The sequence below is a fragment of the Phodopus roborovskii genome, unplaced genomic scaffold (genome assembly GCF_943737965.1).
Source record: "Phodopus roborovskii unplaced genomic scaffold, PHOROB, whole genome shotgun sequence".
NCBI classification, from domain to species: domain Eukaryota; kingdom Metazoa; phylum Chordata; class Mammalia; order Rodentia; family Cricetidae; genus Phodopus; species Phodopus roborovskii.
Window position 1 is genome coordinate 36,137,556 of NW_026126525.1, and position 22,354 is coordinate 36,159,909.

General features: G+C 39.3%; 1 protein-coding gene across 1 annotated transcript; it reads right to left on the reverse strand.

Annotated features, from left to right (window-relative positions):
* Positions 1-351: 351 nt before the first annotated feature.
* On the reverse strand, positions 352-21,706 carry Slc7a13 (solute carrier family 7 member 13). Its single transcript, XM_051198425.1, has 4 exons — positions 20,988-21,706; positions 16,479-16,610; positions 2,891-3,252; positions 352-866 (listed from the first exon to the last, which is right to left on the reverse strand). The coding sequence occupies exons 1-4, from the start codon at positions 21,670-21,672 to the stop codon at positions 612-614; spliced, it is 1,434 nt and encodes a 477-aa protein (XP_051054382.1). The 5' UTR covers positions 21,673-21,706; the 3' UTR covers positions 352-611.
* Between the last annotated feature and the right edge of the window lie 648 nt (positions 21,707-22,354).

Sequence of the window (22,354 nt, forward strand, 5' to 3'; positions counted from 1 at the left end):
CTGTGGCTCAAGCTGTCAGTTCAGTACAAGAGAGGCAGAGACAATAGGAGTGCTGTGAGGAGTTCAAGTCACCATGGGCTATACAGTGAGAATAGTCACAAAAGACTAAATGTTAACAGAACTTTTCCTTATTTTCAACCATTAACTTTTATTATAAGAACATATTCAGTAGGAAATGGGTGAGATAACAAACAGAAGAATGAGAAAGACATCATTAGTACATGAAGCTACAAAAACTAGTAATTTTACTTTTTATTAAAACAGAGGTTTAGTTATACGTAACACCTGCTTTGCTATCTTTGTTTTTTGTGCATGGTTTTTTACACCATATGGATGCAATGCATGCATTGGATCCCCTGTGACTAAAGTTACAGATAGTTGTGAACTTCCATATGGGGGCTGAGAATTGAACCCCAGTCTTCTGGAAGAGTAACTGATACCCTTAACAGCATAGCCTTCTCCCTAACCAATTTGTTTGCCATTTTAAAGCCAGGAACTTCCTGGGTATTTTTCTATATGCCATCTCAGTTTCAAGAATTGCCATCATTACTATTCTAGCCCATAGATAACCTTTATCTGGAACACAGTGTGGTTATAAAGGGCTGTTATTTTCAATTTCCTACTTCTGACACTTGCTCATCAGATGCATCAGGGATGCAAATATTAAAAAGTAATTGCAGATAGCAGGTCACCTTCTCAAACAAAGCCAACTTCACTTTATAATGTATCAATGGCACATAAAACAGCAGTCCACTGAGAAGGAAGAGGAACACATAGATATAATGCATCTTCGGAGACTTGACAAGGGGAATCAAGACCAAGCACAGGCTGATGGCCATTGCTATGAACAGGAATGGCAAAAACACCTGCAAAGATGAAATTGAAGAAAGTAATCAGACATGAAAATTCATGTGTGACAGCTGAATGTACATGTAAGTAAAAATAATTTGACACTGGTGATAGGAAATAGGCTAAGCAAACTTTTGAGTTAGATCAGTGTGCTCAGGGCTCACAATGCTGTCATCAGAGAAACCATTGGGTAGATAGATGAGTGTCTAGCTTTGACTCTCCATGATTGGACATGGTCAGAAACATATGCTGATTATTATGACAACCTGCAGGCACAGGTGGAATGAACTTATTCAGGAGTTTCTGAGCCTGCTAGGGGTCCTGGATATCTTCCATAGAAAAAATTTCAAGTCAGTTAGCAAGTCAAGAGGAAAGCTATTTTTACCCTCTGTTAATCAAGTTAATATCAACAGTTAAATATTAGGATTGTATAGGTCTCACAGATTATGAAAGGAATATATCAAGACAAAAAATCTTTTGTCTGAAACAATTCCATTTTTTGACAAAATATTAAGGATTCATCCTTGGTATCTGGATTGTGTTAGAAATATAAACATCCCACATTTAACATTACCTTAATTGTATTCTATAGCTAGTTGAAATTATGAAAGTTTTTAATGAGAAGGTCATTCATTTGAGTCTTAAATAATAGTCTCCTCTTACTTGTTTATAACTGAGTGAAGGATATAAACACTCCTGAAGGAAGACAAAAAATATTTAACAGTCTTGTGTTTGAGGTTGCCCTTACCTCAATTTTTGAGGAAATGTAAGTTGAATTATAGTATAACAATAGCTGTTAATGACATACCCTGGATTTTTGCATGCCTTTGCTTATATAATCCACCTAAAATTCTTAGGAGGCAGGTATTGACTGTGTCCATTGTAGATATGAAAGAATTTAGGGTCAGAAGTGAAACAACAAGAGGAAGCTTAGAAAATACACTAGAACCAGACTTGAGCTAAACTATAATGGTTACCTTGTGTTTTTCAGTGTACCAATAATTCATTTTATCTAATTTGCCTAATCAGTGATATAAGTGTGAGTCACAAAACAGCAAAGAAGCTAGCAATTTTAATAGATACAGAGGTAAAATAGGAAGCGAGGACATCCCAAGGAGGGGCTTCCAAGGAACTCATGGGCATCAACCATACACTAGATACACCTGGGGCTCCTCTAGTTGTCCTCTGGGTGTTACTGTCAGTGCATCAATTAGCATTTGCTGAGTATCCACATAGATAACTTGCCTAAAAATGGGGACCAAGTCTCATTTCTTTCTCTACTCAGAAAAGAGAACCTAGGAAGGTGCCTGAAATATAGTCACATGAGTTCTCAAAATTCAAGAGTTAAGTGATGGCTGAATGGAAGAAGTGAAGGGAAGACTGAAAAGAAGACAGTGGTAAATGAATCAACAACATTGCTGGTGAGACTGATGATACTAATTGATGGCTCCTTTTTTCTTCCTAGGTTCTTATATTTTATACTGCGTGAGAGTCAAACACACTAAAGAGACTGAGCAGATTTGAATATTGACTTCATTCTGTGTTGTATATTGATATAAAGGGAAGGGTGATCTGTATTTGGACATGGCTAGTATTTTATAATAAGAAGTAATAATGTTGAAGAGAAGGAATCTTTTGAAGATGAAAATGAACAGATATTTCAGAGCAGTAAATACCATTCATGATGACTTTACTTCTATCATTTGCTACATCTGCCCTTACTGTAGAAGACACAGCATGTGTAAAAAGCTATATAAGTAAACCAAGTGACCTCAGGTCAGATGACTCCCAGTGATCTGTCCCACCATTTGAAAACTTCTGCCTTTCTCACTAACAAATCCTTAAATCGAACCAAAGAGTTTTTGTATTGAGTAAAGCCTATTCATCATGAACCGAACGAAAATGAAGACCAGATTGCCTGTATTTGTTTCTCAGTTTGCTGAGTAGTAACACTTTGGCTTGGAGATATTCTGAATATACTCCATAAATACAGTCATAAAGCTTATTTCACATAGAACAAATTTACCCAATCCATATTTACCTTATAAGGTCTGTGTAGATTGGGCTCCTGGTATCTCAGTTTCAGGATCCCTATCAGAGATAACAGAGTCCAAATGGAAACAGCAAAAGAGAAATAGTTTATCAGTTGAATTAAGTTTGTTAAAACAATTGCAATGGATCCCATACTGACATTTAGAAGCACAGCTATGAAGGGGGATGAGTGAACATTAAGGGTACTAAACATCAAGGGCAGCTGTCCTTGCTCACTCGCAATATATGACACTCTTGCTGACTCAAGTACATTAATCACAAGATTGCTAAACAATGAGGCAGAAATAGCAAAAGGAACAGTCCATGTTAATTGAGGGATAACTCTGTCAGTCCATGTAATAGCCACAGCATCTACAGAGAAAAAAAATATAAACAAAAAGAAGTGTGTTAGAGAGAGAGAATCTAATGATAAACTTTTATACGAAATCTTTAAAAAATCTATGAAGGGAACTTAACTTTGTTATTTCCTTTTTCACATTTAGTATCTTAGGTTTGTGTCCACTTCAGTTTATCTCCCTGCATCTTGAATGATTGATTTTAGTCTTCCTCAAAAGACCAGGAACTTTGTGAGGGCAAAAGCCCCTCAGATCTTTTATAACATCAGCAATTTACTCATTAACAAACACTCTAATAGTGAGTTTTCAATAAATACTTGAGAAACAAATTAGTTGTGTTGAGTGAACAACTGAAAGCATGCTTAATAACCAAAACTAGCTGGGATGCTGATAGATTTAGCCAGTGTCAGAAAAGCAAAACACAGCACTACTGACAGAGTATAAGACTCACCCAAATCATAGCACAATGTAAAATGTAGAAGAAGGAGGAGGAAGAGAAAAAGAAGTAGGAGATGAAGGAGGAGAAGAAGGAAAACCAATTCTGATGTTTGAGACTTTTCTAAGCTATAGACCAATGATTCCCAGGTAGAGGCTACATTGCTCTTCAGGGTACAGGAGAAGTATCTGATTTCCCACAACTGGAGAGACAGTTTGCTGCTGGCATCCTAGTGGATAACAGCCACAGATGTTAATGAGCATCTTCTGCTATTCAGGACAATTTCAGTGAACTTCATAATCCAGGACTTGAACTATAGCTCAATAGCAAAGTACTTTCCCATCATATGTGAGGCTGAGTTCAAACTGAGCACCCCAAAACAAAGTGGTCCAAAGTGTTGATGATGTTGAAATTCAGAAACCTTGCATTAACAAAAGTATTAGAGCATATTCTGGAGTTGTTATTTTGTATTTTAAGGCCAAAAAGACCTTATAAACACTAACTCAACATGTCAGTCAATATAAAAAATAGCAATAGATGGAATCCAAGGAGATTTGGAGGAGAAAAATGAGGGAGTTGATGTGATCAAAATACATTGATTTTATGTGTGAAAACTTAAAGAATTAAGAAAACTATATTATAGTTTAAAGAAATCATCAATAGACAAAACTGTCCATCATCTATGGAAAGTCTTTTGAATCCAATTTGTACTATGAAAATATACAGTAAGGCAGATCATTCCATCCTTAAGTTCTGTTTTCAATGAAGTGAGCAGAGCTTAATGTCCCTGAGAGGTGGGTGTTCTCTTAGCTCATAATAGTGTTCACAGGTAGCTAATTTACAGATGAGTCACCAATAAATCAATATTCTGTTGTATAAGTCTTTTCTAATGTAACCAAATTAAAATTTTAGCAATGGTTCTTGTTCAACAAGATCTTAATTTTTTTTTTTTTTTTGTTAAGACAGGGTTTCTCTGTCTAGCCCTTGCTACCCTGGAACTGGCTCTGTAGATCAGGTTGGTCTCAAACTGAGGGATCTGCTTGCCTTTGCCTCTCATGTGCTAGGTTTAAAGTTGTGCACCACCATGCCCAGTAAGATCTTAATTACTAACCAATCAATCAATCAATCAATCAATCAATCAATCAATCAATCAATCTAGCTTAAAAACAAGATTTCCTGCATATCTCAGTCTGGCTTCAACTATACAATTCTTTTGTTTTTGTTTCTAAATGCTGGAATCACAGGCATGTGGTACTATGCTCTCCTCTTATCCCATTTTAAATAGCCCTACCTGTAGCATCACCTTTCCTGTATTATTCTACAACATTGAGTGTTACTTAAAATATTCCATTGCAATTCTTACTTATTTCAGATAAGATCTTGTTGGACACCCTGCCCTCCACACACTGCACACTTTTGAGTATGTTTTAAAGTACTTCCTTCCCATACTGCATAGGAAATCTTGGGTTTCTCGGTGGACAGTCTACAATTATGATTCCAGAGAAAGACAATGCACTGAGTCTCAAAAAATTAAATGTAATATTCCTGCATGGTCTTTAGTTCTATTCTACAAGTTGTTTTTGTCTCCTTCTTTCTAATTTCTATGTTTTCATTTAAAGTTTTGCTATATATGCAAAAACATATATGGTAAAAACAGAAAATAAACAGCACTGAGACTACAAAGTCAAAAGGTTCCTCTGCTCACCAAGTTTTCAATCATGTGTTCCAAATGTAAATGCAGCTAACATCTGTATGATTCCCTTTTCAGAACTTCTCTGTAATAATCCATATCAGTCTATGAGTATTGTATGCTTGAGTTCTGTGTGTGCACATGTGTGGGTGTGGGTGCTTTTGTGATTGAACGCTTATGTTTGCCTTTGCTCATTTTCTGGTCTGTCTTGGTCATATTAGTACACATACATCCATATAATTATTGTAGTTACTTCTCAGTACTCTGTTATATAACTGTAAATTATCTACTTGCACTGTACTGATGGATTTGTGAGCTGTTTTCATTTTTTTTTTTTTAATTAATGAAAAATGTGCTTTAAAGCCGAGCTTCATGGCAACTCCTGTAATAGGAAAACGGAAGAGAAGATCAAAGTTCCAAGCCTGCCTGGGCTGTATAGCAAGATTCTACCTCACCTCCCCCCTAAAAAAAGAAAAATGTAGTTTAATAAAACATAATGTGAAAAAACTTAATGCATGATATCCCTCACTGACCATTAACAAGAAATTATTTTAACATTTCAAAAATGACTCATGAAAATTCTTTTAGTTATTTATTTTAATTTTGAGACAGGGTCTCACTATGTAGCTTTGGCCAGCCTGGGACTACCCATGTAGATCAGCCATGCCCGGCTTCAATTCTTAATATTTGTATACTTCTCTTCAGAGTGCATTCTTAGAAGTAGGGTTTGTGAGCATATAATTCTCTTTTTCTAAATTTTTACCTATTTATTATTATTGTGTGTGTGTGGAGAGAAAGAGAGAAAGAGAGAGAGGGGGAGAGAGAGAGAGTCTGTCAGAAGACAACTTTCTGTCCAAGAGTCAGAAGAGTCAGTTATCTTCTTCACTGGGTTCCGAGGATCCAGCTCAGGCCATCGGGGGATTTCACAGCATGAGTTTTACTCACTGAGCCACCTCAATGGTCCATACATATGCGTTTTTAAAATAAGAGAAATACTATGAAGTTATCATCCAAAAATGATTATATCAATTTATGAGTTACTAACTAGAAAATTTCCACTTACAGTAAAAATTTCTTAATGCAGCTAGGTGTATGAGTACTCTGTAAAATCCTGTCAGCAGGGCTTCTGCCTTAGGTTGATGATGTTGGAGCTAGGAATCCTTACTGCACCATTTCTATGCTCCAAATTCTAAAGAAACAACCTTTTTTTTCTCATTTATACAAGTTGCATAATCAAGGCCTATTCTTGTTATTTTTTGGGGGGGTTGTTTTGTTTTGAGACAGGGTATCTCTATGTAGCCCTGACTGTCCTGGAACTTGCTATGTTGATTGTAGACACACAGGCCTTCCTCCAACTCACAGAGATCCATCTGCCTCTGATTCAAAAGAGATGGAATTAAAGGCATGCACCTCCACATCCCTCTTAAGAACTTTTTTCTTAAGGGAACAATAGCTGTTGTTGGAATTTATTAACGCTAAGTTGGAAGCAGGGCAGAGATCTGATATCTACAGATAAACACTTTACATGTGACTGTCTGTACTCTTTTCTATACAAACCATAGAAACTACTATTATTGTAGATTCCAATTGCCTCAAACAAGTGTAACATTATATTGTAATCATATTATAAAATTCCATGTTCCTTTGGGAAACTTTCAAGTTTTTGTATGCTTTTGATTGCTATATGAAAACATGCCTCCCACCCTTCCTAACTCATAAGGAGCTTATCTTTTTGTTTTGTAGAGTTATATAAATAATGTACCCCATAAAGCAAAAAAAAAAAAAAAAAAAAAAAAAAAACTCATCTCAGCTGAGTAAGTACTGTTGGGTCTTTTCAGTTTTGCATGGAACTATAGAATGCTTTCATCATTAACACATTATAACCACTTTCCTCTTAAGTGTCCATCAACATTAGGACCTCCTAAAAACTCAGAATAGAGCCAGGGTGGGGCTCTGCAGGGAAAGGTGCTTGCTGTTACACCTGAAGACCTGAGTTCCATCCCTGCAGCTGACATGGTAGGAGAGAACCAACTCCTTAAAGTTGTCCTCTGACCTCCATATATACAACATGGCACATATGCACACACAACATATATAAAGAAATGCAACTTGGAATTTTTTAAAACAAAAACACAGAATAATCTATTATATGGACTTAGCTGAGTTACTTATTTCAAATTCATTGCTCATTTTGGTGATCTTTAATTTTGTCCTATTATAACTAATGATGATATGATGGACTTCCCTAAATGTATATTTTTGTATATGTAGTTTTCTAATGTAGTACATATATTAAAATTTTAAGGTAATAATTCAAATTTTAAATCAAGTCTGAAGATGACAGTGACAAGAAACAAATTACAAATAACCCTTAGAATCTTCCTGGGTTTTCCATACAAGCTCAAGATGTTGTGCTTCCTATAAAGTTCTTGCAGTTGTTGTGATATGCCAGAGAAAAGTTTACAATTATTTAATAATCAATACAGCCAGAGCCCCGGCGGCCGTAATGAATGCCGTTTTTGGTGCACCGCGCCCCCACTCCCCGCCGCCCGGCGGCCCCCCCCCCCCCCCTCCCGTTATATTTATCACCCGGGCCCCGGGGTTTCCGCGCGGGCGCGCCCCCCCCCCCCCCCCCCCCCCCCCCCCCCCCGGGAGGGGGCCCTGGCGGGGGGGCGCCGCTTTCCGGTGCGCCCCCCCCCCCCTCCTAAACCCTCTCCCCACCCCCCCCCCCCCCCCCCCCCCCCCCCCCCCGGCTTGGGGGGGGGGGGGGCCTGGCGCCCCCCCCCCGGCTGCCTGTCCCCTTCAACCTCTTTTCCCCCTCCCCCGCCTGAACTCCCTGGATTGGCCCCTGATCCTGCTGCTCCTGTCTCCGGTCCCCTTTGAGAGCACCCTTGGAGCTCTGATACACCCCCACCCATCCCAACCTCCAGCCTACCCCCCCCCCTACCCTGTGCCCTACCCCACCTACGGTCCTGCCGCTCTGGTTGAGCACTGGGACAGAGGGTGGAGCCAACAGTCCACCCTACTTCGGAGACCTCTTGGAGCAACTCCGAACAAAGGAGACCTGACTATCCACGTGGGACCACCTGTAATTTCCACCGGCTTGGTCCCTGACCCCGCCTCCAGTCCTCTGCTGGAGTCCCAGGCCCCTCCCAGAGATCCGCCTATCTCTGCGGGTCCACTTGGAGTTCCTGCAGGCAAGATTCTTGACCCACAAATCCAGGCCCCTGCCAAAGAACGAGGTCTCAGCTGGAGAGCTCCAGTTTCCAGTGAGATCCCACTACCCTGCAAAACCTTCTCAAGTTCCAGTCCAGCCCTCGTCCTCTTCTGCCGGCTATTGGCCAGAGAGAAGCCTCCTAGAGAGCTTGGACCACACAGAGATACAGACATTGAATCTTTGATCCACATAAGCCCATCTGGGAAGGACCATAGAGAGAGGAAAGAGACACCACCAACACCTACAGGAAGAAACTATGGGAAGAAGGCAATACAAGAGAACACCTAACAACAGAAAGACAAACATGACACCACCAGAATCTAGGGAATCTACACCAACTAGAATGGAACACAACAACAAAGCAGAGGAAGCAGAAGGGTACGACTTAAAAATCACCATCATAAAAATGATAGAGGCCCTCAAAGAAGATATGAGAAAATCCCTTAAAGAAATAGAGGAAAAAACAAACAAAAAAGTGGAAGAAATGAACAAATTCCTTAAGGAAAGTACAGAAAGCCAAGAAAAAACAATTAACCAGGTGAAGGAAACGGTTCAAGATTTGAAAACCGAAATTGAGAAAATAAAGGCAACACAAATGGAAGGAAAGCTGGAAATTGAAAAGCTGGGCAAAAAATCGGAAACCACGGACACAAGCATAACCAATAGAATTCAAGAGATGGAAGAGAGACTCTCAGGCGCAGAAGATAAACTAGAAGAAATAGATTCATCGACCAAAGAAAACCATAAATCCAACAAATCCTTAACACACAATATCCAGGAAATGTGGGACACCATGAAAAGGCCAAACCTAAGAATAATAGGCATAGACAAAGGTGAGGAAGCCCAGCTCAAAGGTGCTGAAAACATATTCAACAAAATCATCGAGGAAAACTTTCCAAATCTGAAGAAGGACATGCCCATGAAAGTACAAGAAGCATACCGAACCCCAAATAGGCTGGACCAAAGAAAAAGACCCCTCGACATATAATAATCAAAACACCTAGCATACAGAATAAAGAAAAAATATTAAGAGCAGCGAAGGAAAAAGGACAGGTAACATATAAAGGCAGACCTATCAAAATTACACCTGACTTCTCCATGGAAACCCTCAAGGCCAGAAGGTCCTGGATAGATGTTCTAAAAGTATTAAGAGAACACGGATGCCAGCCTAGGCTACTATATCCAGCAAAACTCTCAGTCAATATAGATGGAGAGAACAAGATATTCAATGACAAAACCAGATTTTCCCAATATGTATCTACAAATCCAGCCCTACAGAAAGTATTGGAAGGAAAATTCCAACCCAAGGAAGGTAACTACGCCCACAAAAATGTAGGCAACAGATAATCCAACTACACCAGAAACCTAGGGTGAAGCAGAACAAATATATTCACAATACCACTGCCAACAACAAACCTAAATCAAACAAGCATCAACAATCAATGGTCCTTACTCACCCTCAACATTAATGGTCTTAACTCACCTATAAAAAGACACAGATTAACAGAATGGATACGAAGACAGAATCCATCCTTCTGCTGCATACAAGAAACACATCTTAGCTCCAAAGATAGACATTACCTCAGGGTAAAGGGTTGGGAAAAGATTTTCCAATCAAATGGAAATAAGAAGCAAGCAGGCGTAGCTATCCTAATATCTAACAAGCTAGACTTCAAACCAAAACTAGTCAAAAGAGATGAAGACGGTCATTTCATATTCATCTCAGGAGAAATCCATCAACACAAAGTCTCAATTCTGAACATCTATGCCCCTAATACAAAGCCACCCACATTCGTAAAAGAAACACTACTAAAACTCAAAGCTCATATAAAACCTCACACACTTATAGTGGGAGACTTCAATACACCACTCTCAACACTAGACAGGACCACCAATCAGAAACTCAACAAAGAAATAAAAGAACTAACAGAAGTTATGTCTCAACTGGGTTTAATAGACAGCTATAGAAAATTCCATCCAAACAGAAAAGCATATATATACCTTCTTCTCTGCTCCACATGGAACCTTCTCTAAAATGGACCATATAATAGGTGGCATAACAAACCTCAACAGATACAAGAGAATAGGAATAGTCCCCTGTATCTTATCGGACCACCATGCGTTAAAATTGGAATGCAACAACAACACAAATAGCAGAAAACCTGCAAACTCATGGAAACTTAACAATGTGCAATTGCACCACTCCTGGGTCAAAGAAGAAATAAAGAAAGAAATTAAAGACTTTCTAATATTCAACGAGAATGAGGATACAACATACCCGAACTTATGGGACACCTTGAAAGCAGTGCTACGAGGGAAGTTCATTGCACTAAGTGCCCATATGAAGAAAACAGAGGATAGTCACATAAATGAATTAACAGCGCAACTGAAAACCTTAGAACAGAGAGAAGCGGAATTCACCCCGGGAGCAGACGCCAGGAAATAATCAACTTGAGGGCTGAAATCAACAAAATAGAAACCAGGAAAACAATACAAAAAATCAATGCAACAAAGAGTTGGTTTTTTGAGAAAATCAACAAGATTGATAAACCTTTATCCAAATTAACGAAAAAGCAGAGACAGAACATGCAAATTAAGAAAATCAGAAACGAAATGGGGAACATAACAACAGACGCAGAGGAAATCCAGACAATTTTCAGGTCATACTTGAAAATCTGTATTCCACAAAAATTGAAAATTCAAAGGAAATGGACAAGTTTCTGGATAACTATCACTTACCAAAATTAAATCAAGAACAGACAAACAACTTAAATAGACCTATAACCCGAAATGAAATAGAAGCAGTCATCGAAAGCCTTCCAACGAAAAAAAGTCCAGGGCCAGATGGATTCAGTGCAGAATTCTACCAGACATTCAAGGAAGAACTAATACCACTACTCCTCAAACTGTTCCACAAGATAGAAACAGAAGGTTTATTGCCAATCTCTTTTTATGAGGCCACAATAACTTTGGTACCCAAACCTCACAAAGACACAACTAAGAAAGAAAACTACAGACCAATATCCCTGATGAACATCGATGCAAAAATACTCAATAAAATAATGGCAAACCGAATTCAAAAATACATCAGAGAAATCATCCACCATGATCAAGTAGGCTTCATACCTGGATTGCAGGGATGGTTTAACATACGAAAATCTATCAACGTGATCCACCATATAAACAAACGGAAAAAGAAAAACCATATGATTATCTCCCTAGATGCAGAAAAAGCCTTCGATAAAATTCAACACCCTTTCATGATAAAGGTATTAGAGAGGTCAGGGATAACAGGAACATACCTAAACATAATAAGAGCAATATACAGCAAACCAACTGCCAACATCAAACTGAATGGAGAGAAACTTAAGCCATTTCCTCTAAAATCAGGAACAAGACAAGGCTGTCCTCTCTCTCCATATCTCTTCAATATCGTACTAGAAGTTCTAGCTAATGCTATAAGACAACAAAAGGAGATCAAGGGCATCCAAATTGGAAAGGAAGAAGTCAAACTGTCTCTATTTGCAGATGATATGATAGTTTACATAAGCGACCCAATAAACTCTACCAGGGAACTCCTACAGCTGATAAACACCTTCAGCAAACTAGCAGGATACAAGATAAACTCAAAAAAATCAGTAGCCCTATTTTTTTCAGACGACAAAGAGGCAGAGAAAGAAATCAGAGAAACATCACCCTTTACAATAGCCACAAGCAACATAAAGTATCTTGGTGTAACGCTTACCAAACAAGTAAAAGATCTATATAATAAGAACTTTGTGACTCTAAAGAAAGAAATTAAAGAAGATACCAGAAAATGGAAAGACCTCCCATGCTCTTGGATAGGTAGGATAAACATAGTAAAAATGGCAATCTTACCAAAAGCAATCTACAGATTCAATGCAATCCCCATTAAAATCCCACCACAATTCTTCACCGACCTTGAAAGGATAATAATCAACTTTATATGGAAAAACAAAAGACCCAGGATAGCCAAAACAACCCTATACAATAAAAGAACATCAGGAGGCATCACCATTCCTGACTTTAAGCTCTACTACAGAGCTATAGTTCTGAAAACAGCCTGGTATTGGCATAAAAATAGACAGGTAGACCAATGGAATCGAATTGAAAATCCTGATATTAATCCACGCACCTATGAACACCTGATTTTCGACAAAACAGCTAAAATTATACAATGGGGCAAAGACAGCATCTTCAACAAATGGTGCTGGCACAATTGGATGAGGGTGTAGAAGACTGCAGATAGACCCATGTCTGTCGCCATGCACAAAACTCAAGTCCAAATGGATCAAAGACCTCAACATCAATCCAGCCACATTGAACCTCTTAGAAGAGAAAGTAGGAGGTACCCTTGAACAAATTGGTATAGGAGACCGCTTCTTGAACATAACTCCAGGGGCACAGACACTGAAAGAAACAATTAATAAATGGGACCTCTTCAAACTTAGAAGCTTCTGTAAGGCAAAGGACACAGTTGACAAGACCAAACGGCAGCCCACTGACTGGGAAAAGATTTTCACTAATCCTATATCCGACAAAGGGCTGATCTCCAAAATATACAAAGAACTCAAGAAACTAGTCAACAAAACACCAAATAACCCTATTAAAAAATGGGGTACAGAACTGAAGAAAGAATTCTCAATGGAGGAAATCAAAAAGGCTGAAAGACACTTAAGAAAATGCTCCACATCCTTAGCTATCAGGGAAATGCAAATCAAAACAACTTTGAGATACCATCTTACCCCTGCCAGAATGGCTAAAATTAGAAACACCAGTGATGACTTATGTTGGAGAGGATGTGGAGAAAGTGGAACACTCCTCCACTGCTGGTGGGAGTGCAAACTCATACAGCCACTTTGGAGATCAGTATGGCGGTTCCTCAGGAAAATGGGAATTAGTTTACCACCGGACCCGGCAATCCCCCTCTTAGGCATATACCCAAAGGATTCACATCAATGCAACAAAGACATCTGTTCAACTATGTTCATAGCAGCACTATTTGTAATAGCAAGAACCTGGAAGCAACCTAGATGCCCTTCAATTGAAGAATGGTTAATGAAGATGTGGCACATCTACACAATGGAATACTACTCTGCAGAAAAAAATAATGGTATCTTGAAATTCGCAGGCAAGTGGATGGCACTTGAAGAAACCATCCTGAATGAGTTAACCCAGTCACAAAAAGAGGAACACAGTATGTACTCACTCATATATGGATTTTAGACCTAGATCAAATGATCACCAGCCTATAATTCACATCACCAGAGGAACTAGGATACAAGTTGTATTCTAAGAGATTCATATAAAGTCCCTCACAGAACTGGGAAGGGACAAGTCCCCCAGACCTCAGGTATAGTGGGGGAGGACAGCTAATGGAGAGAGAAGTAGGAGAAAATGAGAGGGGAGGAGAGGAAGGCATGTGCGACCAGGAGGATTGAGCCTGGTTAGGAATGGAAAATAGGAAAGAGAGAGAGAGACAGAGACAGAGAGAGAGAACATAAAAGAGGGAGCCAATATTGGTTTGAAGATAAAGTTGAACACAAAGAAAGGTCGAGGGAACTACAAGACTGCTCCCAACTAACAATCTCAGCTTCCGTGGAAAGGCTATCATAAATGCCCTTCCCGGAGAGTGAGATCAACAACTAACTTCTCCATGGAGTCCTCAACTAATGCCTGTTGAAAACAGGAGCAAACACCCATACATAAACACTGAGTCAAACTAGAACCCAGAAGCAGATGGAGAGGACAAGACCATGCGGTAGAAGTACATAGAGACAGCTTACCTGAACAAGGAGGAGCTAAGGGCCACTAGACTGATAGCTGGGAAGCCAACAGGGGTCTGACTCGGACCCCCCTGAATATGGGTCTCAGCCAGAAGGTCTGAGCAGTCTAAGAGACCTCAGACAGTGGAGCCAGGATGTATCCCTGGTGCACAAAAGGACTTTGCAAACATATCCCCCATGGAGGGATAACTGCCTTATTCTAGAGATAGGAGAGAAGCCCTAGTCCCTACTTCACAGGACCTGTCAGATCTACATGACCCCAACTGGATGGCATTCCCCTACATATTGTATTGTGGTGGGGGGTTGGGAGGGGAGGGTGTTTAGAGTGCATGGGAGAGGGTAGAGAGGGCAAAAGGGAGGGGAGAGGAGGGTGGGGAGGGGGGGCGTGGGGGGGGGGGGGGGGGGAGGGAGGGAAGGAGGGAGGGAGGGCTTGGGGGGGGGAGGGGGGGGGGGGGGGGGGGGGGGGGGGGGAACAAGAAAAAAAAAAAAAAAAAAAAAAAAAAAAAAAAAAAAAAAAAATTATTTTAATTTTAAATTTTTGTTGAAAAATGTGGTAATAAGTGTTATTTTTTTTTATTTTTTTTTTTTTTAATATTTATAGATTTTTTTTTTTTTTTTTTTTTTTGGGTTTTTTGGTGGGCGTGGGGCGGGGCGGAGGGTGCAAGTAGTTGTTCAATGCTAGCCTTTTGGAGAATAGGGGGGTTAGGTGGGGTTTTTGGTTTTTTGTTTGTTTTTTGGATCCTTCGTGGGTGGGGGGGGGGTGGTGGGGAGGGAGGGGGGTAGGTAGATTAAGTGTATATGTTAAAATTTTGTTTTATTGTATTTAGTTATATAAAAAAAAATAAATAAAAAAAAAAAAAAAAAAAAAAAAAAATAAAAAAAAAAAAAAATAAATGAACCCGGACACAGCTCAGGTAGTTAATGAATCAGTGCCTACTTTTTCCCAGGGTTCCATTTGGTTTGTTCCCACAAAAGTTTGATTCTGTCTCACCTCTCATGCCAAGGGTACCTAGACTCTTAATGAATCAACTCTGCTAAGGCACACCACCTGCCAGCCTGATATGGAGCAGTTGAGGGAATTGCAACTGAGGCAATTGGGGGGTGGGGTTATCCTAAAGCTTCCCTGTGATTTGAAATCTCTCCAAGTAAGCAAATGTGAGTTTTCCATTGTACACTGCATACAATGTGATAAATTACCATATGATACCTTACAAATATAAAATGCTTTATAAATATTGTGCCAGGTCAGTAAAAAGACTTACCTCCAGTATCTTAAATACTCGCCAAAGCGAGAAGAGTTGCTCAACACTGCTCAGTCCAAAGCAACCAGCTGATGGGTTTATCTCAGAAGGTAATCATTTGAATTGTGATGTTGGTGTGAGAAAAACAGCTAGCCTTCACTTTTACCTTGTTTTTTTCTTTTCCCAAATTTCCTTTCACCGCCTGTTGCTGCTATTCCTTTTTAAATAACTGTTCATTTCTCTTTGAGAATTTCTTGTTCTCTTTTTTGACAAGGGTCCCTCTAAAGTGGATGTCCTCTAACCTCAGTTTCCCAAGTGGTTTAGCAGATTCTAGATCACAGGCACATATGGTCTTTATTCTCTATTCTTAAATTTGAGCTTTAATCAAAATCACAATATATCTAGGATCCTTTGTCAGCATAAAATTTGGAGTTATTTAAGATAAAATTATTTTACGTATTAATTGTAGTCATAAAGTGACCATTAGTGTTTACTCATTCAGTTGTTAATCCCTTTATTTCAAATTTGCCATTCTTAGTGCCACATAGGTTACTGAGAATTAAGCATTTTCCAGTATTAATAAATGTAATGACTGATTATGTAGTGTCACTGTGCCTGAGATCATGAAAACATTAACAAACATTAACTATACATACATTTTCTACATTGTCAGAAAATGCATAGCTGTTCCTGAATGAATCTCCCTTCTAAACCAAATCAAACTCTTGGCCACCCAGAACTGAGTCTCTGACTAGAATAATGACCAATAATGACTGCCATCCTGACTGGCAAAGTGATGTTTAACTGTACTGAATGTATTTTCTTTACTTTTTTGCTATTTGTGTACAAACCTGAAGCGAGAATTTCCCTGGGTGTCAGAACCGTCATATAGGAAATGTTAGCCAGTAAATACACCACAGTTACTAGAGGCAGTGCTGTAAATACGCATCTAGGAATTGTTTTGTAGGGTTTCTTCAGCTCCCCTGTAATGCATAAAAGAGCAACATCAGGCTGGGGAAAATACTACTTATTAAACTTACCTTTAAAATTGTACATGTGTCAAGTATGGGACTGCATTCTTTCCATTCAGTCTGCTACCACACCCACACCCACTCAGATGCAAACTGCTGCACATTAGTCCACTTCTTATGACAGTAGATTCTGGGCTCACAGTGCCTGTTCCACTTGCAACCATCCCCAGTCTCCATGCTCCTTGAGTAGGAATTAGGCTTTGCATTTAAATAGTAGGAACAGAATGTGGAACAGAAACTTCCTGAGGTTTTACCCCAAGAAGAGGAGCTCCACATTAATCAATCACACAGACAGAAGTGAAAAGCATGAGTATGGTGTCTATGTGAGCAGAAACACGAGCTGTAGGGACAGGTCATGTGAGAACCCTTTTACTATTTCTGTTTGATTGGTAGCCTGGCCTTTTAAAAACATATCATTCCCCTTCTTGCTAAAGTCCCTTTTCTTTTGTGTGAAATGTTAATTATGCCTTAGCTGCCAACTTGGCCACTGCTTCTCCTTCAAAACACAGCAAAACCATTATCTGTGAGAAAGTAAGAGAGGGAACTCCCTGGACAGCAAGATCTTCTCATGAATATGTTCTTAAGGCAAGTACTGAAGAAGATTAAAGAATCAATTTCCCTCTCTGTTTTTTTTAAATATGATTTTTTAAACAACTAAACTATCCTTTTACTCAAAAAAGAAAAGGCAAACAAACAAGCAAGATTAGAGATGTGGTTCACTATGCAAGTGCTTGGCCAGCATGGAGCTAATGGGTATGAACTGAAGAAGCATTAAGGGGATAAAGTGTTAACAGAGATCTAATTGTAATGCTTTCTGCCACTTACTGCTTGTGGTCTTTGGCAACTATGGCTACTGGGGTTTCATATTGTTTAGCTCTGTACGGGTAAGTGTCCTAGTCACTGTTGTGATACCTTGACCAAGGAAAATCTTCCAAAGGAAGGCATTTAATTGGGGGCTTGCTTACAGTTTTGGAGGGTTTGTTCTTTATCATCAAGTCAGGGAGCATGGTGGCATATAGACAGGCGTGGTGCTGGAGCAATCACTTTACATCCTGATCTGCAGGGAGTGAGAGAAGGAAGGCAGGGAGAGGAACAGGGAGACTGGACCTAGCATGGGCTTTTAAAACCTCAAAGCCAACGTAGATATACTTCCTCAAACAAGACCATACCTTCTTATCATTCTAATCCTTTCAATCAGTACCACTTCCTGAAGAGCATTCAAACATATGAACCTATGGGGACCATTCTTATTCAGCCACCACAGCAAGAAATTATGAGACAATAAATTTCCACTCCAAGTGCTTTTAAAAAAAATGTTATTGTTGTGGTAGATTATATATCAGTGGTAGAACACTTGCCTAGCAAGTGCAAGGACAATATTTGATGCCCAGCACATATCTGTGACCTCCCCAAACCCCATCAACTCACAGGTCAATACCTATGGTTATTAGTTAAACCTTTGGGACAAGCAAGAGGGCAACTCTTTAAATTAGTTACACTTTCTCCTGTGCCTTCTACTTATTCTCATGACATATTTGGTTTGTAGAAGAATGACAGAGATTAGAACTTAATTTATAAGAGGCTAATATAATAAGAGATTATTATTATGACAGTTTATGATAACATCCAGACAGGCAGTGAATATCCTTGGGCCTTAATAGCAAAAGACAAGTTGTCTGACACTATTTATCAGATGCTGATAAATCACATTTTGTAAGTAAAAGTGCTATTTAGAAGTCTTAAATTTTTTTAGCAAATTAACTTCTGCAGCACACGTTGAAAGAATGCCAAATCCTAACTACTAACTTGCCAGGGAAGAGGTACAAGTTTTTGGTTTGGTTTGGTTTTGCTTTTGAGACTGTGTTAAACCCATTAAGTAGCCAAACTGGCTTTGACCTCATGACCCTCCTCTTCTACCTTCCAAGTGATAGGATTAGAGGCATGATACTCCTCACCTAGTTTTATGGTATGCAGGGACAGGACATATTAAAATTCCCATTGCCTTTTGTTTTCCATCAGCTGTTTGAGAGGCAGTCCATATGAGTTTACAGATTATTAAATGTTACAGATCTTTCTTAAGCAGAGATAATTACATAGCAATGAAGCATCATCAGCACCAGAACAAGATAATACTTGCTTTAAATACCTCTTTTCTGGCACATGTTTGTACTGTTCTCGCACACATGTACGTGTGCCCCCCCTTGCACACATACTCAAAAAGTGAGACTCACTTTAAGTCACAAACTTCAAGAGCACTATCCCAGCCTTCCTTTCTTAGTTCCTTGCTTTTTTAGCCCAGTATATACTAACTTTTATCCTCAAAGCTCATCAATATCTCACTTAATCAAGGAAGTACCTTCTGATCTCTTCTCAGACTCCTAAACTTCTGGAACATTTAGCTTCATGGATAAAGCCCTCTCTTTGGAAGATATGAGAACTTATCTTTATGATTCTTTAAACTAGCTCTGCTTTCTCACTGGATCTACTTTTCCCACCTACTGCAGGAAAGTTGATGTTGTCCAGTCGTCCACCCCCAATCCTATGTTCTTCCTCTGTGCACTTATTTAACATTCTCATCCATCATCAAGACCATAATTGTCAAATGAAAGCAGTTTTATGATCACCCACATTTCCTACAGTGCATTACACAAGTCTTTTGTTTCTGGTTTTCATTCCTATTTCTCTATGGCTGGGAAGGTTTATTGTATTTAAATTGCTAGTCTGCTGCTGTAGTTAGTAACAATGAAACTGATATTTTCTTCTACTAAATTTACACAGTAATACATTGTTTCTTTATGGCCAGTATTAAATACCATATATAATTATTTGTTTTTAAGACAAAGAAGTATACTGATCATAAGACATAATGACAATTTTAGAGATTAAAAGAAAATACTTGCTATGGAAGCAGGGAGAGAATACATGAAATTAAAGGGAGATTATATTCAAGACTCACTCAAGTCCATCCATAAACAGGAGAGCTGGTAAAGTAATGTTGTAGTTGAGGGGGGAGTAACATAACTCAATGTGAAGAGATCCTAGTGGTAAGAAGGAAAGACTGCAGAGTTCAAAGATCAAGGTCAATTTTGCAAATGAAAAGAGAAGGAATAGTTATTGAAGGGGAAGTTATTAAATCTTGCCTGAGAGCCAACAAGACAGCTAGGATTCTCTTCTATTTAAATCTACTCAGACCCCCTGAACATGGGTCTCAGTTAGAAGGCCTGGGCAATCTAAGGGACCTCTGACAGTGGAACCAGGATGTATTCCTGGTGCACAAAAGGACTTTGGGAGCACATTCCCCATGGAGGGATACTCCCCTAACCTAGAGGCAGGAGGAAGGGCCTAGTCCCTACCCCAAATGATCTGACAGATTTTGTTGATCCCTCCTGGAAAGCATCACCCTCCCTGAGGGAGGTTGGAGGGCATTGGAGGGAGGGAGAGGGAACTGGGATAGATATGTAAAACAAGAAAAAATAATAAATAAAAATAGTTTGAAAAAACAAACAAACAAACAAAAAATAAAAACCCTAAAAAGCCCAGTGAAAGCTCAAAGCTAAGATCAGGCCCTGATGTTCTCCTGTGAGCAAGCAAGAAAGCAATGCCCCACAAGACACCAGCTAAAGCAGCCTTGCACTTCCATGGTAAACAAGAGGTCTTGAAGCTGCAGGAGCTGGTCCACTTCATGTGTCCAGGAAGACTAGGCTGAGGGCTGAGGAAAAAGAAGTTTCTCAGGCTCCTGTGATCACTGGTATTGGTAATAATCCTAAACATTTTGTTTTGTTTTTGGCCTGTGCTAAGAATCAAATCTTGGGCCTCAAGCATGCTAGGCAAACACTTTACTTCTGAGCTATGTCCCCACCTCATCTCCCAATACATTCATGAATGAAAGCAGAAAATGTCATCATAGAAAATATATTCTAAAATAAATAAATGGACATAGTGATGAGCCTACACTATATCACACTCACAACACCAACACAGTCTATTTTTTTTTTCCTATCATTCCTGGATCCACAGTTTCACAAGAGGGAATTGTTTCCACAATCTGAGCAGTCATGCATTAAAAGAAAGAAAACTACATTAATTAGGAGTCTCATACTTCAGGCCCCAGGGGGCAAAGAATGAAAAGGAGACATTTTTTGATTGATTGTTGTTATAGAGGTTTGAGATGGCTTGAATGTGAGAAGAATTAATAGGTAATTTAAGAAGTCAAAATTGAAGATTATTGAATTGTTTATTTAATCGGATAGTCAATACACAGTGAAAGATGTTCATTTCATACATGCACTATATCAGCCATGACCTGATCTTTTCCCAGAAGATAATTACCTGCTACATAGGTAAAGCATCCCCCGCCCACAAACGCAAAATATCCTTGGAAGACAGCTTCTATAATCTGAGAGATCTCTGGAAACTCAGCATCAAAAGCATTCTTAAGTCTTCTTACATTCTCCTTCTTCCCTCTTACCAGCATGAACACCCCACTGAGGGAAATGAAGCCGAGTATGCCCATCTTCAGCATTGTGCTTACTGTCTGAAGCCATGACAGCTCTTTCACACCACGAGAATTCAGAATTCCCACAATCCACAGCACCGCCAGGGCCAGGCATTTCTTTGCTAGATTCGGGGCAGAGCAGCTGGGATAGAAAGGCTGAATGCTATACTCGGCAAGTAGCAGAGCTTGGCTAGCAATTACACCTGCACTCGTGAACAAGGATGTCCAAAGTTTCAGGAATGCAACTGAGGAGCCAAAGCATCTCTTGATAAAATAATAGTGAGCCGCACTGTATGGGAAGGCTATCCCTATCTCTGCAGAGCAGAGAGCACTGGTCATAGACAGCACAGCACAGGCAGCCCAAATACACAAGGAGACTCCCACATTCATGCAAGAGTACTCAAGCACCCCCTTAGGAGCTACAAAAATTCCTGCGCCAATTATATTTATAATTAAAAAATTGACACCCCAGAAATATCCTAGTTCTCTCTTAAGCTGTATTTTCTTCTCTGTATCCATTGCCACTGAGAAAAAATTTACATTCACTAAGTTACAGTTTGTGAATGTTTCTACCTATAGGTTCATGGATGATCTGAAATTTAATTATTCTTTTTTTGTTCCACTTCCATTAAATACAGGTTTATTTTCAATAATTAACAAAGTAACTGTGACACATCTCAGTGAAACAGAGAAGATTACCTGCAAGGGTTTAGTTTGACCCTCCATTTAATAATTGTCAGAATAAGGAATTCAATCAGAAATGAGTTTTAAAGAAGCCAAAGTTCTGGAAATGGGAATAAAGAGCTTTCTTGTTAAAGTTGTAAAAAAACTTGGCTATGTTGGGTCCCCCACATCCCAGGACAAAAGAAACTGTCAAGATTAAGTGGGCAATTTAAAATGCACAAAGGAAGATATAGGCAGAAGAGATTTCAAAGCTGAGAAACCACTAGGTTTTTCTTGGGCATCTGTCTGTCTGTTTGTGACTTGGTCCTGTTATATGTGTGTCAGGTATAAACTTATAGCTCTCCTCCTGATGCTGCCTCTACATTACTGGAATTATCAGCATACATCACCATATCCAGCTTACTTGGCTATTTCAAACTCTCTAGTGAAATAAGAGAGGAGATTAAGAAAGAAACAGGCAGAAAATACACTGGAGAACACAAAGCCTTTTCAGTGAGGCAAAATGTAAAGCACCTAT